Source organism: Sturnira hondurensis, unplaced genomic scaffold (assembly GCF_014824575.4).
Source record: "Sturnira hondurensis isolate 20B ecotype Veracruz unplaced genomic scaffold, ASM1482457v3 Scaffold0001872, whole genome shotgun sequence".
Taxonomy (NCBI): Eukaryota; Metazoa; Chordata; class Mammalia; order Chiroptera; family Phyllostomidae; genus Sturnira; species Sturnira hondurensis.
In genome coordinates, this window is record NW_028074503.1 from 11,746,142 (window position 1) to 11,765,177 (window position 19,036).

Consider the following 19,036-nt stretch of genomic DNA (forward strand, 5'->3'; position numbering starts at 1 on the left):
GTATTTATTGTATGCTAGAATCATGTTCCTTCAGATAGGTTACCCATTAAAGTTAAGGTTACCTGTTAAAATTCCTATTGTGAAAAGCACCGTTTGAGAAATACTGTCTTACTTCAGTGTTGGAAAAAGCACTCAGAAAGTGCTGTGCAAATTGTCTTTAGTATACTGTTGGTCCCAGCTCCTTTACTGATTCTCTCTCAGCCACCCTTCTTTATTTTTATGCTTAACTTTCTGCTTACAGAATTACATTTCCTCTTATGGTAAAACTTGAGGCATACCTTCAGACCAGGGGGTAAATGGTTCAGTGATAACAGTTTATATAGTTTAGCCACTCATCACGCTTTTACTATTGCATTCAACTGCTGGTTAGACTCTCACCACCGAGGTTGGCTTCGCTCTGAGACCCTCCTGATTGTTTTTATTGGACAAGAGCTGATGGAGTATGCTGCGCAAAGTGTCTGCCTAACGTGCTGCATAGGTGTTAGCCCATGTACAACACAAGTCATTGTCTTGAAACACTTCCTTTCCTTGCATCTGGGATACCGTTTGCTCCGATTTTCTATCTCTGACCGGTTTTGCTTAATCTTCCTAACTATTAAGTTTTCTGCTCATCCCTTCTGTTGGTGTTCCTCAGGGCTCTGCTTTAACCATTCTCCATTTTATTAATTCTTCCTGTGTGTTACCATCCACAGCCATCTTTTCAAGTATACTTTCTTTACTGATAATTCCTAATTTTCTGTGCTCAATTCCAACTTCACTGTGGAGCTCCTTGCCCTAGTCTGAGTTACTGGTTAGACCATCTTAAATGCCTCCAAGACATTCTCATATTAGCCTATCCAAAGAAAGACCTACATCTTTTTGTCCAAAGTGATGATAGCCTACTGCTCCTTCTTGTTCCTTTTCCTGGCGTCTGCTGCCAGCATCTGCCCAGTTACACCACCTTATTCCTGGGAGTCACCTTTCATGCCTTCATTGTACTCACCGCTCACAGGCTCACTCCGCCCGGTCAGTTCTGGTCCCTGTACCTCTCCTGAATGATACGCGTCTTTACTCCCACTGCCTGAACAACCTTTTCAGTATTTGTTCTTTGGCCTTTGCTTGATGCTTTTTGACATGAGTCCCTGTCTCTAGTCTTGCCCATGTCCAGGGCTTTCTCTACCCACATATAGGACAGTACATCTCACACATCTACGTGGAGTTCCAATCAACATTTCAACCTTAATTGGTTCAAAACCAAACCTCCTTCTTCCCTAGTCTTCTCCATTTTAATAAATAGCAATTTCATAATTTTAATTGCCAAGGCCAAAAGTCTTTTGGCTTCACCCTTGCCTGTTCTCTTTCTCTCATACCACACATCCAGTTATCATCAAGTCTTGTTGGCTCAACTTTCAAAGTAGAACCAGAACCCAGACATTTCTTTCTGTGCTGCTGTCACCCTAGTCCAGACTGCTCTCATCTCTTTCCTCATTTTGCAATAACTGCATACTGAGGTCCCTGGTAAGTCTTTATCTTCTAAAACTATGCCGTCCAATACTAGCCACCTGTGTCTGTTGAGCAGTGAAAATATGGCTGATCTGAATTGAGGTGTGTTACAAAACTATACCCTGGCTATTGAAGAATTAGTATACAAAGAGAATGAAAACTATCTCATTAATAATTCGTATTCATTGCATGTTGAGACAACAGTTTGGATAGGTTGGATTATAAATAAATAAGTTAATTGCACATGGTTTTTTTTTTACCCTTTCAATGTGATCACTAGAAAAAGTAAAATCACATATGTGGCTCACACTTATATTGCTTTCAGACGGCATTACTTTAAAGTCTCCTTTAAACACAGCAGTCAGAGCAGTCCTTATGAAATGTCAGCTCTTTTTAGTTGTCAGGCCCAAATCCACTGAAGCTTTCCCAGCCAAATCGAGGAGAAGCTGGCTTTTCCACTCGGCTACAAGGCCTAGCATGATCCTGTCCCCTCGTTCCCATGCCTCCCACACTCTAAGGTCTTTCCAGCTCTTAAGGCCTTCTTGCAGGTCCCACCTGACTGTCTCTGCGTTTCCGTCCCTTCCTTCGCCTAGCCCACTCCTCCCCAAATGGCTGCATGCGTTACTTCCTCACTCCTTTCGGATGTCTGCTCCAATGTCCCTTGTAATAGTGAGCGTTAGAGCGGCCCACCCCGAGCACTCTGTCTAAAGCAGCAGTCTGCTTCCCTGCACACACTCAGCATAAACCTGGTCATCGTGGTTTGGCTTCACTTTGACTGGCTCCTTGTAGTCTACAGAATGAGGTCCAGGTCGCTTAGTAAGTCTAAGTCTCCCATTATTACTTAGTCATTTTCAAACTCTTCCCGCAGACTTCCTACTAGTCCTTTAAGCAGCCCACGTGCCAAACACTCTGAATCACTCACAAGAAACTTAAGATAGGAAAACAGTGATAAGGAATATGGTAGAGGGCTAAAGGACGTCATTAAGTGCAGTTATGTTCTTGAACAGAATTAACATTGAACTTCAATCATTGGGTGGTAGGCAAGTAACAGCAACATTTCAACCCTTTGAATTCCACTGACATCCATCCCATAAAATGTATATTAATATAGTCAAAACTAAAAGCAAAGATATATTCACCAATAGTTTAAATTTCTATACAAGGATCTCTGGATGAATGTTTCTCTTTACTAACATTTATTTTTCTCTGTAGTAATTAGTATGATCAGAGTTTTCTCCTTTTAATTTAAAAGGAGGCATAACCTACCAACCATAAATATTGCTAAGTTACTAATCATAACTTAGTTAGACATTGCACTACAAGAGAGAGAGGGGAGTTTTTAGAGTGAACATTTCTATTGTAGATAATCAGAAAAACAAGAATTTATAGCTCAGTGATAAATAAATAAATAAACCTTTCAGAAATGTGTATTTTTCCAGCTCATTAAAATGTTATGTCTTTTGGACAGTATTTCCTAAAGGCCATAAAATTAATAGTGTATTTTAAAAGTTTTATTGGCATGTATTTCCCAAGTCTAATTGAGCCCTAGTGTTTAATTGTGCTGTCTCGTATAGGCTGGAAACCAGGCTGTTAATATTATTTTCCTGCTTTAAAAGACAAGCATTTTTTCTCCAGGGCTACCTCCCATATTCTGGAATCTGTTTGTTTCACACTGCCGTGCATTTTCATGTGCTGAAATCTTGAGAATCTGTCAGAGCTAATCTGGAACTTATTTCTTTGTGTCTTAAAGTTATGCTGAAATTTCAATTAACAACTAGTCCTGCCCCTGGCCTGGCAGAATACATGAAACTAAAATCCTGCTTATCAGCTACTGGAGTTAAATTTTAAATCTATAACTACACAGAGCAAGGACAACAAACATTTATTGAGCGCCTGCAATATACAAGGCATTGCATGGATGCAGAGGATTAGAAAGCCCCGTACAGATCCTCAGGGGTAGAAAATTCTAATCTTTCCACCATGGCTTCTATAAATGCTCTTTGTAGCAAATTCCTTTACCTTTCAAGGGAACTTGCCTTCCACCTACTAATCTATTTAAAATCTGTGCAATAAGAATACCTCCTCCCTTTTAATCTTCCTAAATGGAGTTGCTTTTACACAAGGCTCCCAAACCATAAGGACAAAATATTCAGAGTCGGTATTCACAGAAAATTTCAGACTTCCTGGAGGCATATCCTTCCGTTGGTCTGTCTTCTCATCCTTATTATGTTTGCTAGACATCCTTGACAACAGTCCTTGGAGACTTCTACTCAGGCTTGCTGCCTTTTTCGTTCATCCCATCTGCCAAAATTAGCTTATACATGTTTATTGTCTCCTGAAATACTCTTTCAAAGCCTGTACCTCCTCAGTCCTGAAGCCCTTGACCCCATCTAGGGTATCTCTCATATTTGCCTTCTTTTATCATCTTTTATGGGCATATTTTATTACCCTTCTAACAATGCCTTTGTACCTCTCTTTTCTTCTGCATTCTATCTTTTGTAGTCATCTTTTTATTTATTTATTTATTTAATAAGGATACTCATTCAATTTAGAGAGAGAGGAAGGGGAGGGGAGAGAGAGAGAAAGAAGCAGAAGAACATTGATGTGAGAGAAACATCAGTCGGTAACCTCCATATACACCCTGACCTGGGATCGAACCCACCACCGAGGCATGTGCCCTGACCAGCAATCCCCTGACCATAAACCCATAACCTTTTGGTGTACAGGATGATGCTCAAACCATCATATGCAATGATGTCGATCCAACCAGCATCATCAACTGACGAGCCACCCAGCCAGGGCTACAGTCATCTTTTTAAACACGAATCTTTTTAGCTTTTTTTCCAGGCTTAAACCCTTTTAGCAGTTTTCCATTCCCTGGAGCAGTGATTCCCACCTTCCCCCATCATGGAGCACATTGAACAAGGCCATAAACATACCAGGTAAATTGAGGTGGAGACCTGGACCTGGAGGCCACTAACCTTGGCCCTCATGACGATTCAAGTTCTGCGGGAGGTTCACCTTATAACATATTCCATGGACCACCCCTATGAAGAGGATAAAGCCTATACCTGGACTGGTAACACAAGAGTCTCCCCTACTCCTTCCCTCCCCAAGTGGAGTCTGGAACGAGTCCTGGAGCACAGGCAGATTGGAAACAGAAGCTGGGAATTGGATAGTATGAGATGAGGAGAGGAGGAACTCTCTGAAAAAACTGGGGCAAAAATCTGCTAAGAACCCTCTGAGAAAATATGCAGAATGAGCCACAGAATTGTCCCACAGAAGGGCAACAGGGGAATGGTACCTTTTACCACAAGCCCTTGTCTCCCATGAATTACAAGTTGTCCTCAGGGCCAGTGTCTCCATCGGCATGCCATCTCAACGGTCTTGTGTTTCAGAGCAGGTCCCCGGCTTTATCGGTTCGAATAGGACAAATGTGTTGCACTGTCTACCCTGGGGGCTCCAGGCTTATGTAGCCAAGTGACATGGAATGAAGAATCACGAGCGTCCACTATAGTCTGCCTTGGTACCAGTCAGATCTTGTCATGCTTCCTGTTAAGTCCACTCTGTCCTTGACTCTTCAAGGAGTGGCTGGTCATGATATGTTCAACAGGAAAGTAAAAACAAGACTTACAACCCAAGGGTTAGTGACCCAGCTGCAGACTCTGCTATTCTCAGGCCAGTCTGGAGGCTGGGATTGAGGTTTATTATCTCCCTTCTCTGATGCCCACTTCGGGTTTTCCTCATCCTCAGGGAGCATTTCTGCTAGTTTGCCTGGGGACATGGCCCAGGAGGGCATCCCTGAGGAGTCTGAACCCTTGGCTACCATTGCTGTGATCCACGTTCACTGTTTCCAGCAGGCAGGGAAGCACCAAGCGAGGTCCCATGAATCCCCAGCATTCCCAGCATCCTTTTCTCCATGCCCCACCCCCACTCTATAGTAACAGTCATTTTTCCTCACCATAGATAGATCTGATTATACCACCTGCCCAGCAACTCCTGTCTTTGCCTGCTGATCCACCAGCTTGGAGGCACAAAGGAGCCAGACAGAGCTTTAGTTACGGTGGAGCCCTTACTGTGTCCACTAGGGCAGTCGTTCTCAGCCGGAGATGATTTTGCTGTAACAGACATTTGGTGATGTTTGGAGACAGTTTTTAATGGTCACATCTTGCAGAGGGGTTTCTCTGGGTATCAAGTATGTAGAGAACAGGGATGCTGCTAAACATCATACAATATATAGGACAAGCTCCCACAGTAAAGAAGTATCTAGACCTATAACGGAACGCAGGTCCAGCTGCTTACTGCTCCGAAAACCACTACTCGGGAGGCAAGTACTGATGCAAAGGAAGTGGTTTATTTGCAGGTGCTGGTCCGCTGGAAGATGGGGATTCATGTTACAAAGTCCATCTCCTGGGAAAACGAGGGATTCAACTGTCAAAGCCTGTCTCCCAGGAAGATGGGGGACTCATGTCTCAAAGCCCATCTCCACCTCTCAGTGCAGGCAGAGATTCTTCTAAGGAGGAAGAGGGGAACAGAACGAAGAGATCAAGGAAGGAGGTCGAAAAGTTCTCTGTGTGCAGATAAGCACAGCCCTTTCTGATAAGGCAAGCGACAGTCCCCTGTGTCTCATCCTGGTTTACTCATCCTGGATTCATATCACCTTGCCTCCATGTATGAAGGTCAGCAAATCTCCCAGAGCTGGGATGCCTGTGGTCAGAGTGTGTATCTTCTGAAGTTAGTTCCTAGGATTCTTATACAAACAAGCTGTTCATCTACAAGCTACATGTAAGTCAGAGTCAGCACTTACAGAAACAATGTCAAAATAATGGTGGGGAGTAGGTTACAATTTCCCACCATTATACTTTCCCACTGTTACAGACCTAAGTGACATTAGTGTCAAGGTTGAGACACCCTAACCTAGTAGAAATGATTCTCCCTGGAAACATAGACTTCTGTTCCCACATCATCTACAGCTGTGGGGACAGGAAGTACAGTCTGCCAGTGGTACCCTGGACGTGACTGTACAAAGGTTCATTCATTCCATGCCTTGTCCCCCAAGCCATGAATTTTAGCTTTGGACGACACAGCACCAAATGGCACCCATAGGTTCAAGGTATATACCGCATTCCAGAGAATAGTATCCCAGAACTGTCCAATCAGAATGTGGGATGTTAATGCACTCACATCTTGGGGCTGTGGTAAGACCATGAGGTGGGGCACTCTCATGGTAATATGGTTGTATGTTATGTCTGTGCTGTTGTCTGGTGGGTGGAAAGGATGCACAAAGACTAGAAGCATCGGCTGTATCTAGAATATATTCAAAATATGAAGGCAGGAACATTTTCTTTATTGCCACTGTACCGCCAATACCAGTAGAGGTGCCCAGTACCTAGGTTCATACAGGTGGCTTAATAAGTGTCTGTTAAATACAGATGAAATGACTGAGTAAACAGTAAATCAGTGAGCAAATGAAATCGTGCTGAAATGTTTCAAGTGTATGAGCATTTTAGTGTTTCTTGGATGAGACTTAGCATGGACCTCAGCTGAATGTTTTTCAGATGAAAAAATGCAGGATCTCAAGTGTGCGGCTTTTTAGAGTGGTCATGATGGGAGCATTTGGCGTATCTCCCCTTTGTTCACAGTGTCTCTCCTTTCTGGGTTTGATGGAACGTTATCCAGATTACAGTAGTCAGTACAACGTTTACTTTTATTTATTTTTTATCAAATTTAAAATTATTTTATCATGAGAAAGATTGATCTTTTTTAATTCTTCACAGGGCCTTTAAAATTTCTCTATTATTATCTTCACAAATATATTGTTTCTGTTTTACTGCTGTTTCTCTCTCTTTTTTGCTTTGGGTAGTATTTTATTTTATTTTTTATTTTTTAACAACTTTTATTGTTGTTTAAGTACAGTTGTGTCCATTCCCCTCCCTCTACTCCCCCCACCCCAGCCATCCCCACCTCCCCACCCCCCTTGGTTTTGTCCGTGTGTCCTCTATAGATGTTCCTGAAAACCCTTTTTAACATTTCCTTTTAAATTCAGGGTTCTCCTCTGTCCCTGCATGGTGGTTTATCGGACCCACTCATGAAGGCATTATTTGAGTTAAATTTTAAAACAGGAGTAGTGTGTTGATGGGTAAAGATGGAGTGTAGGGAAGACCACAAACAAACAGAAACATGGTGCTAAGAAATCTACGAGTGTGTTTTCAGCTAACAGCGACTAATACGACCTTAGGATCTGTGAAGTATGCAGATGGAAGTAAGAGGAAATCTGAAAATCTGATCAGAGCTGCAGTTAGCCAGGCCTCTGAGGAGCAGGTGAAAATCAAACACCCCCCTACCTTCAGACCCAGTCTAGCCAGTGGGTGTCCATGACGTCCTGCCTCTGCAACGCAGCTCAGGCCCTCGGACAGGGTCCTGTTTGCTTTACCCCCATCACCGTCCTGTCCGGGTCTGCTGGCCTCTCAAGGCCCTGTACCCGTGTCGCCTCAGGCATCAAGTTCCACTTAGCCATTCACATCGACCTGTATACATCTTCCCCTCCCCTTTATTTTTTGGACTCCTTCATTCTCACCTACCAAATGCTGACATTGTCTAACTGTCGATGTGTGTTACCTCCATTCTTCAACTGCCTAACAAGCCCGTCAAAGACCAGACTAATTCATTCTGTCCCCTATGTCAGCAAGCAGAATACACGCACCTACACGTGAGAAGCAGTAAATAGTTGGAAAGTTGGAAGCCTCCAGTTCGGTGATGCTTATCTGAAACTCTTGTGAATGTTTTTAAAAAATTGGTATATATGAGGAAACAGATTAGTGCCATGTAGTTGCACATGTGTTAATCTTTGTTGTTTACCTGATTTTGTGTGCATCCAAAGACGTGGGAAAAGTGGAAGGGGTACGGGCGTATGTAAGATGGTGTGGGTGTCCTTTTAGTATATTTCACAACTCTTTGTTGTCTAAACCTCTGGCAGCAAAGTGACCAGGCCAGATTTCTTTAGTTTTCACACATTTTACAAAATTTCATTTAAAAAACCTAATGTAAAGGAGTAAACATGTTTATGTTTAATTTGGTACAATTTAAGGCTTATTAGAATAATAAACATATAAACTTATTTTGATTAAACCACACACATTTGTTATACTCACCACCAATAATAGAAATGCCTAATAAGAATTTCCTTTAAATTGATGTGTTTTGTCATTATAACAGTCCCTGTAAACAGTGTACTTTTCATACTAGGAGAGTCACCTTTGGTTGGGTTCCTTTGCTCTTTTCCTCTGGCCAGCACTTTCTCTCTCTCTCTCACACATGCATAGTCAGTTTTTGCTTCTTCCCTGCATACTTTTGCTTTGAATTATTTTTCATGGAATATTTTTTGTCCGCTTATTTCCTAGATGGGAAGTGATGGAATTTTACGCCTCAGCACTTCAGCTCTAAATAATGAATTCTTTGCATATGCATCACAAGGATGGAAGCAGCGACTGGCGGAAGGTAAATTCCCATCTCCATTATTATTTGACATGTTTGAGCACATGTGCTATACTGAGCTTTGCACCTTTCTCTAGTTTCCCAGTCTTTTTACCCCCCAAAGTGTACTTTAATTTAGTAAAAATTCACATTCTATTCCAAATGACTTGAGAACCCTTTTTTGTTATACTTGGCATTGTTGAAATCCAGTCTTTTTGAAGAAAGCATGATGCTATCTGGAACATAATAAATTGTGATATACCAAGGTTTTGGAGGGAACATTAATTTTCATTACTTGTTTGACACATTATATATTCTGTCAATGTCCTGGGGAGTAAAGAATCTTCTTTTAATACTGTCTTTCCTTGAAATCACCACTTTACTTTATCCTTCCTCAAGTCACCAAGCTTCTTGAAAGACTGAAAAATACCTAGTGCTACACATTTTACTCTCACCCACTCGAATTGTTACAGTTGGGTGTGAACCCACTGTACACAGCTGACATAATCTCTCCAAGAAAATGCCCAGGGCTTTCCAATGGCAAAGTCCAATCTCCTCTTCTTAGTCCTTACATTTAAAACGTTCCTTTTCCAATATCCCATTTGCTTTTCACCCCATCCAATTTGAAACCCTCTACTGTAGGCATTCGTAATATATTTAAATTTTCTTCCTAAAGCTGCATTTCTGATCGCCGTTTCTCAGCTCCCTTTAGTATCTCCTATTCTTTTTCATCAGAAAGTAAATAAATGTTAATGTCTCCACCATTCTCTTCCTTGATACTTTCTTTTGTAACTTACACATTCTCTACGCAGCCCCTTTCACCCTGGTATTATGGCCCATATTCTGGAAACATTCAAATGTGACTCTAACTCCCCTTTTCTATTCCTCGGTGCCTACTGGATTTCCCTAGCTGATATCACGCACCTCCAAATCAAATTGCCCATGTTAAACTCACTGTCTTCCCTTTAAAATGTGCTGTTCCTTCTGCCTTCTTGAGGTTAACCTCACCACTGTCTCCTCACAGCTCCTCACTTTGAAACCTTGATGGTGTCTTTGATCCTCTTCCTTCTCCCCGGGCCCATCTGGTCATGCAGTGTTCATTGTGTTGTGAGTCTGAATCCTCTTCATGGCCCCACAGCTATGGATCTGACTGTAATTTCCATGTCTCATTTGTGATACTTCGTAGGCTCCTAGGTGGAGTCCTTCAGTTACTTCACTCTGCTTCTTACTGCTCATTCGTCCCTGTTTCTCCCTCTTGGAACACCACCAGGACCCCCCTCTGTGTCTTACAGGAAAAATTCAGAACTCTCTTTAGAACGCACACTGGGTAATTGGCCAAAGCTTGCCTTTCCCATTTCATTTCATTTTGTGTACTATTCTTCATCAGCCCTTCTAAAGAACATAAATATACATACTCATACCTCTGTGCCTTCTGAGTTAATTATTTTATAAAAGCTTGATTATCCTTCAGAAGCTAACTCAAGAATCACTTCTTATATGTGGTCTTCTCTAATTGATTTAGGCAGAAGTGCTTTTTTCCCCTTATATACTTTTACTACATATATGCTATACAGGGCTTTTGACATCACATTGGAGTCAGTCGCACGCCTTGTTTATCACCAGACTGACTTCATTGAGGACAGCGAATACACACTCATTGACAGCCCTGAGCGTGCAGCGCATTTGCTGAATGTTTTAGGGCTCATCTAAATGGCTATTGAACTGCTGTTTGTAGAAGGAGAAGCTGTAGAAATGTCAGTTTGCCACTTTTAGTTTTCAACATCCATAAACATTTACTCAAATTAATTACATCTTTTCTTTATTAACTGGCAAAAGATATGACCACTTTTACTCAATCTATAAGCATTTTCTTTCTAGGAGAGTTCACTCCAGAAATGCAGTTGCGGATAAGGCAAGAAATCGAGAAGGAAAAGAAAACAGAACCTTGGAAAGAAAAATTCTTTGAAAGGTTTTATGGAGAAAAGTAAGTGCCGGAGCATTTTTTCCTCATTTCTCTTAGAAGGAAATGAAAATATAATTCTCTGCTTCACGTAGCACACTCGTATGCTGTAAAACTTAATAAACCTGTGATAAAAAGCAGTAGTCCCTCGGTGTAAGAAATTGCAGGTAAAATTATAGTGGCATAACAGCGCTTAAATTTTTTAAAATGCATTTTCGAGGGTTTATAACTTGTCTGTGAAAATTCACTCTGGACTGAAAATGGCATGAAATTCTATAGAAGTCAATTTTGGCTTTCTTAACTGGGTTTTAGTAAAAATCCCCTGATTTTTATCCAAGTATTTTTATTAATGACCACTTTAGACATAAGTAGTTGTAGACACATTTAACTCACATTTTTCTAAACATGTTGACCATGCATGTGTATACTCCTTTTAGTCTTTATTTTGGGGAGAGCTTGAGGTGTTACCCTTTACTCTATCCGTCTTCCTCTTCAGGTATAACTACTTTTTTAACTTACTTGTATTTGTCTCTGTTTCTCTTTAAAATAATACTGGCCACACTAAGTGTGGTAGTGACTGAACTAAATTAAAAGAATTTCTCTGTTGCTTCACGGTCAGCAGGACATAATCTGCTTGGGCAGCGTTAGAGTCTCAGAGACAATCAGATCTCCAGGAACGGAGCAGGGGTTAACAAGCTGGTACTCAACTGCCACCCTAGACCCTCCTTTGTAGAGGAATTTGAGCTTTAACTCACTTGTATATAATCAATGCTTGGAGGTTGTTTTGTGTAAAAGATACTGAGGTGGTACAGGTAACAAAAACTGCACCATTTGACCTGATTTCACAAAATTCCCTCTGTAGATGGGGCAAAACGTCAGAAGGAATCTCACATGAACGCTCTTCATAAAAAGGAATCCTATGATGAACAGCCTCCTTACCCAGAGTGGGCTAACCTTAGTGAATTGTCCTAATGTGTGGTACTCTTCAGTGAGAAGGCTTTTTAATTAAATCCTCACTGGAGTACATGTTTATTGATTTTGGAGAGAGAGAAAGAGAAGGAAGAAGGGAGGGACGGAGCGGGAGAGAAAGAGAAACATTGATTGGTTGCCTCCTGCGTGTGCCCAACCAGGTAGGGATTGAACCCACACCCTGTTGGTGTGCAGGGTGGCACTCCAGCCCACTGAGCCTCCTGGCCTGGGCAGGAGGCTTGTTTTCGGTTGCTGTCCTAGGACCTTGGATACATAGGCATATTTAACAAAACTAAAAGAATTTAATTATCATCTTGTTTTCAAAAATTAGAAATGCGGCAGGTTAGTTATATACCTTGTATATAGACTCTAGCAGTATTTCTCAGGCCTAGCTGTATCAGATCCTCTTTGGAGCTTTTAAAAATAGATACAGATTTTCAGAACCCACCCTAGACATATTGATTGGAAACCTCCAGGAGCTGAGGCCAGGAATCTGTATTTTTAGATGCTCCCCAGGTCATGCTGATACCCAGCAGGAATAAAAACCCTGCAAGATGGCTTCGAAGGTCACCACTCAAGGAGGCCTGCCTCACCTTTTGTCTAACACAGGGAATGTCGGGAACGCTCGTTTCAGTAATGGCAAAAGCATAGCGGAGGTACTTATCTCCAACACACCAGTCCTGAATTATTATTGTGTGTTGGGCCCGTTCTTTTATTAGCCCAATGATATTTATCCAGTGTCACCTCCATTCCAGATGTGATCCTGGGTGCCAGAGGTACATACAGCTTCCTCGGCTCTGCTCTCAGAAAGCCTGTGTTCTAGATACCGTGCACAGTAGGCAGCTTCCTTTCCTTCATTTAGCAAATGATCGTTGAGCATACTCTGGCTCTGATATATTTCTGAGAGCTTTGCAAATATTATTTTACCTAATTCTCCCAACAATCCTATACAGTAGATATCATTATGATTCTTCTAGTTACAAAATGGTATCCCATACTGAGGGACAGTGAAACTTAATTTCCCCAGGTTTGCACAGTATGGCTAAGCAAGTTGCTCAGTGTCTTAATCCTGCAAATTCTTTTCAGAAATATGTCACACATATACATTTCTTACATGAAATTTGGGGGCTTCACAGGCTCCCATAGAGACCAGGTCAAAGGTCACTGCCCCAGAGGGTGACAGCTATAACACTGTGAGGAAATGTGCCCCCTTCTTACTGCCCCTGAACCCTCATACAAACAGTTCTTTTACAGCTCCTTTCTTGCTGTCGTTTTTTTCATAGAGTTTCTGTTCCCTTAAGTCACTGGACTTCTCTCTGGGTTTTTTTTGGTTTTTTTTTTGGTCTTTGATTTCATATTGGATGACAGATGTATTTTGAACATTTCATTGAGTGTCCTTCGAATTTTGTTACTTTTAGATTACTCACACGTTCCCATTATGTGAGAGATTTTTTTGCCCTAACATCAGATTATTTTCAGGTCACTGACAACATGTGCCTTTTCATGCTTTTTGCAGAACTTTTGCTCTGAGTTTTCCCCAAAACGTTGCTGTCCACATTCACCTCTACTTAAGATCTGTCTGATTTCATTTTTGCTCTTTGTTTGAGAGCACTGTTATGGTTCCTACTGGCTTATTCTGCTTGTAACATAGTACTGTTGTATATCCGTTTGGTTGCCTAGAAGTCGCCCATGTACACGCTAACTCGGAATTATAAGAGCTGGTCTGTTGATTTGCAGCTTAGATTTCTGGAGGGCAGGGATTTCCTCTGGGTGGGTATGTGGTGTGCTGTAAGCATCTTTCTTCTCTGCTTGATGCCATCTTAAACCGATTTTCCTGTGAACATAGAAGAATGTTGACATAGGCATATTTTATACAGTGCTGTTTTCTGTATGGCATATATATCATATACATATATTCATAATATTTAACAATATTCTTAGTAACCAACTATCGGAAATTTGGTTGCCAGTGGATAGCTTCTGCATGTTCTACACTTAATCTAGTACCTATCAGTGTGGTATCTCTGCTTGACCTTATTTCTAGCTGATAATTCTGCTTTAGATTTATCTGTAATGTAGCTATTTTGTTCCCCTAAGTATAATATAGTTCTAAATTATAGTTTAGTTTGAACCCATCTTTGGGGAAGTTGAAAGAAGAAACTAATTACGAAAGCAGTGTCTTTATGTTCTTTTCAGAACCTTCTGAATTTTAGTCATCAAACATCCAAAAATTGTACTCAGTTTTATTTCCCTTTCTGTTCGAGGATGTAATTAAAAGGTTGACGATTTCACTGAGGTATATTCTGGCATTGATATTATTGTAGCTATATTTCAGCTCTGTTTCTTTTTCTGGAAATGTTCTCTCTTCTGCTTATCTTTGTAATTGCTAGTAGTTCTCTAATTTAACTGCGTTTAGAACATCCTATTTCTCTACATCTGATGTTGGCGTTAGTACAACAGGAAATGGTGATTTACACTATCTTTGCTTGTAATTCTAATTAACTTTGCCTCCTTATGACCTGAACATTAGGCTGCATTATTTCTTAATCTTCTTAACATTTTTATGGAATATTTTTACAGTAAGAGATGCACATGAAAGATTTTGTCTAGCCTCACACAAATGTCATCTAGCAGAGACAACTCTGACAACCCCAAATATGTTTGTTATTCCTTAGCAACATTTCCATATTGTCTTAGGTTAGAGATACTACAATAAGGTGATTGAATGACACCTTTTTAATTAAAGATAATTAAAGATATCTCTGCAGGTTAAAGATAATCTGTGCAAGTCATTTCAATTTTAGATTTTCCAACATACCCATCTTCCATTGATCCTCAGTTTGCTTATGTTGCATATTCAGAAGGTTGTTATTTTCTATTATAATCCAAGTTTCTATTTTATGACTTAAAAATTTTAGATCCTATACATTTTTCACTTTTCTGCTATATTTTGAAATCTTTCACAGTATGTCGTTTTCTTTTTGAATTACTAAATTTATTAGGATTACATTGGCTAATATAAATGTATAGGTTTAAGGTATACACTTCTATAATACATCATCTGTATATTGTACTGTGTATTCACCACCTCAAGTCATGTGTTTTTCCATCACCACTTATCCCCTCTTTACCCTGTCCAGCCCCCCTTCACCCCCACTGCCCTCTGGTAATGAGCAGCCTATTGTCCATCTATGAGCTTATATAATATTTATTATATTATATTATGTTATATTTTTTACTTCATTTCTTTACCTTTTTCAGCCAGCCCCCTACCTGTCCCCTCTGACAGCTATGATTCAGTTTCTGTTTTGTTTGTTAATTTTTTATGGATACACCTGGAGAGTTCTATTCTCAGTGAAATAAGCCAAAGAAAGACAAATACCGTATGATTTTACTTCTGTGTGGAATCTAATGAGTATGTAATTTTCTTATTCCTTTCACGAACTGGTAGTAAGATTCATACCTCTTGGCTTACGGAGTAAACATCTATACCTTTCTTAACCAGAAATAGTTTATTCTAGTTATGATTGTATAGTAAGTAGACAACCCAAGTCATAAACTACCTTATACAAATTAAGCATGTTACCTAGTGACTATGGAGTTAATCTGATGAACTTCCTTTTACCAAACACTGTATTTGTGAGAAATCCAAGTTGTACCTTTTCAGTGTGGTGGTTGGACAGCAATTTAGTGTTTCTAATTTCTGTTCAGGTTGGGCATGTCAAGAGAGGAATCTGCAGAGCTCACTTCTGGACCAAACAATAATGGAGCTGAAAGTAGTTCTTCTTGTGGAGCCTCTAGTCTTCCAGGTCTTTCTTCAGAGACTCCCTTGGAAGAACAACAGCCCAAAAGCGTGAAAAGTCCAACTTCGCCAGCACCTGACTTCTGTGCTACGCTCTGCCCGATGGTAGATGTTGGTAAAGATGTAATGGCAGGATTGGAATCAGAGGATATCTTGATCCCTGAAGAGTCTGTGATTCAGGAGGAAATTGCGGAGGAGGTGGAGACCAGTATCTGTGAGTGCCAGGATGAAAGTCACAAGACGGTACCCGAATTCTCTGAGGAGTCTGAAGTCCCCGCCAGTGCTCACGAAGAGCCCCAAATAGGACTTCCGGAAGACAGCTTAGAATCTTGTGTTGTGATGAACGATGTTTTAGAAACTTTGCCTCCTCTCGAAGTGAAGGAGGAGGAGAAATCAGAATCTCCCCAGGAAGAAATGTCAGTTGTTATCGATCAGCTAGAAGTCTGTGAGTCTCTCGTTCCTTCCACTTCTTCTGCGACTCATGTCAACGACACAGAACCTACGGAGCCAGAAACTGCACTAGAGACCAATACTTTAAAAGTGAAAACAGGGTCATCTTCATTAGAAGGCCAATTTCCAAATGAAGGAGTTGCTGTAGATATGGAGCTACAGAGTGATCCTGATGAACAGCTTTCTGAAAACGCTTGTATCTCTGAAACGTCCTTCTCTTCTGAGAGCCCAGAGGGAGCCTGTACCAGCATGACATCCCCGGGAGGGGAAACCCAGTCCACTTCAGAAGAATCATGTACTCCAGCCTCCCTTGAGACAATGTTTTGTTCTGAAGTGTCCAGCACTGAAAATGCAGACAAATATAACCAGAGAAATCCCACTGAAGAAAACCTTCATGCATCTTTGGTGTCAGAAATATCTCCAATATCCACTTCACCTGAAATATCAGAAGCATCACTAATGTCCAGTTTACCTTTAACCTCTGAAGCATCCCCGGTATCAAATTTACCTTTAACATCAGAAGCATCACCCATGTCTGATTTACCTTTGACATCAGAAACTTCTTCAATGTCTTCCATGCTTCTCACATCGGAGACCACTTTTATATCCAGTTTGCCACTTCCTTCAGAGACATCTCCAGTTTCTAATTCTTCCATGAATGAACGAATGGTGCATCAACAAAGAAAGTCACCTTGCACATCTGAAGAACCACTCTCCCCACAGAAAGATGAAAGTTCTATGCCTGCCAAGCCCCTGGGAGAGAGCCTTCTGTCTCAGCAGACTTTATCAAACACTCCTGAACCCATCCAAATGGGTTCTTCTTCCATTTCTCCTGAAGCGTTTTCATCTGAAGAACTACACAGTAAGACCCTGAATCAGCAGCCTTGCAAGTCACATGTTGAAACAGAGAAGCCCTATCCTGCTTCAATTCCAGAACATCCTTCTACAGAAATCATAAAAGTTAAAAATCATAATGTCCTACAAAGAACAGAAAAGAAAGGGGTGTCTTCACCATTGGAATTGTCTCTTTTTTCTGAAGAAACAGAGAGTAAAGGAAATGAGCTTCCATCAGCTAAATTACAGGACAAGCAGTATGTCTCACCAGTAGACAAGGCTTTGTTTCCAGAAGGCTCTAGAAATAAAACACACAAGCAAGGGAGCTCACAGAATCGGTTGGAGACCCCACATACTTCAAAGTTGCCAGAGCCTTCCAAGTCACCTGATGGGGTGAGAAATGAAAGCAGAGAATCTGAGATATCGAAGAGGAAAACTGCAGAGCAGCACAGCTTTGGAATCTGTAAGGAAAAGAGGGCAAGGATAGAGGATGATCCATCAGCCCGGAACCTACCATCTGGCAGCCCGTCTGAGAAAGAGCAGCCTCTGAGAGAGGAACCCCGGGTGCCACCCCTCAAGGTATGGTATTTTGAAAAAAAAAAAGGAGAAAAAGAAAAGAAATAAAAAGCAATTCTAGAGATAGGCTTTTCTATTTATATACTTAGTTTTTCAAAAATAAATGAGGTTTTCTTTATTCCAGGTTTTATGTAGCAGTTGGTAATCTAATATTCCCAGCACCGGTCTAATATTAAATGATTCTTTCTTAGACTGTGCATTGTGTTTATGTGATAAGTTTAGATACACGTATGTATTTAGACCTTAGCACTGAAGGAAAAAGAAGTGGAGGGGGGAGAACGGGGCCTGGAGTTGCTCCCAGGCCACTGAGATACAGGGTCTTTTGGGGATTTCCAGGTGTAGGACAGAGACCTGTTCGTAAATAAACTTGGGAAAACCGGAAACAGAGTTCAGTGACCGATAAAAGTTCAGAAGATCTAGAGGGAGAAGTAGTCAGAAGTTAGAGGCAAGCACTTAAGGGTTTAAGGTCCATATTGTCTCTTGATTCACTTTCCAAACAATACTGAACACTGCCATTGCCTAGGTTAGAGGGACCTGAATTGGAAGAGCCCCATTAGATATTTCTTACATCAGTCAATGAAATTGCTTTGTGAACCCTGAAGGGAAATGCTGGGGATATATAGGCATACAAATCCTTTTTTTTTTTTTTACTTCCAAGATAGTAAAAAAGGTATTTAACTTCACACAGAAACTAAAACCTGTAGAAAAGCATTTCTATTTACTTTCTTTTGATCCCAGTAGATTTTAACTCTCAGAAAAAAAAATACCTTTTATATAAATTGGCCCTGCCTAATAAACAGAAAATTGAGTTTAATACAAAAGAAACTCTGTTGAATGAAAAAAACTTTATTCACTATAATTTAAACGTATTCGGTGCTTTTATCTGTGTCGATTTATGGACTGTTTCATCACTGAGTTGGTCTAGAATTCTGAACATACTCAAGTTTTGTTTCCCTTAATCTCTTTAGTTCTCGGTGCTCTGACACCTTTTATATGTTACTCAGGATCTCCATAAGGTTGACTTTTAAGAGTGTGGTTGTAGTTATTCCATTTAATAAAGTAGTCCCTGGTAAAATGAGATTCCAGAGATGTAAAAGATGAACATACAACTCTGCAATGTGTTTTAATTTCTGAAGCAATAGAAAGAAAAATACGAGCATGCTTTTCATAGGAAGTATTTTTAACCACTTTAAAGATAGATAAACAGGTAGATACTTAAGTATACTTGATGTTTGTTTGGCCTTGAGTTATTGCCTAAGTATACCTAGGCTTAATTTTTAAGATGTTTTTTTTCAATTTTTAAAACAAAAGGAAATATTTAAAAGGAAAAATGGAACTCCCTCTCTGAATTCATCTGTTCTTTGGAGCGTCAGAATGAGAAGAGAGGTGTCACAACTTTGACAATGCGAAGTGAGATTGTTCGGGAAGATAACTCCATCTAACACAGTTCCGTAGTGTAATTCCAAATTGATACAATCCTGTAGTATGTG

General features: G+C 40.6%; 1 protein-coding gene across 2 annotated transcripts in view; it reads left to right on the top strand.

The window, feature by feature from the left end:
- ASXL3 (ASXL transcriptional regulator 3) overlaps positions 1-19,036 on the top strand; it is a 172,897-nt gene that overhangs the window by 148,428 nt on the left and 5,433 nt on the right. For both annotated transcript variants that reach the window (XM_037032620.1, XM_037032627.1), the window contains 3 exons: positions 8,883-8,979; positions 10,834-10,939; positions 15,596-17,549. In XM_037032620.1, coding sequence (XP_036888515.1) covers positions 8,883-8,979; positions 10,834-10,939; positions 15,596-17,549 — 2,157 coding nt within the window. The remainder of the gene's footprint in view (positions 1-8,882; positions 8,980-10,833; positions 10,940-15,595; positions 17,550-19,036) is intronic.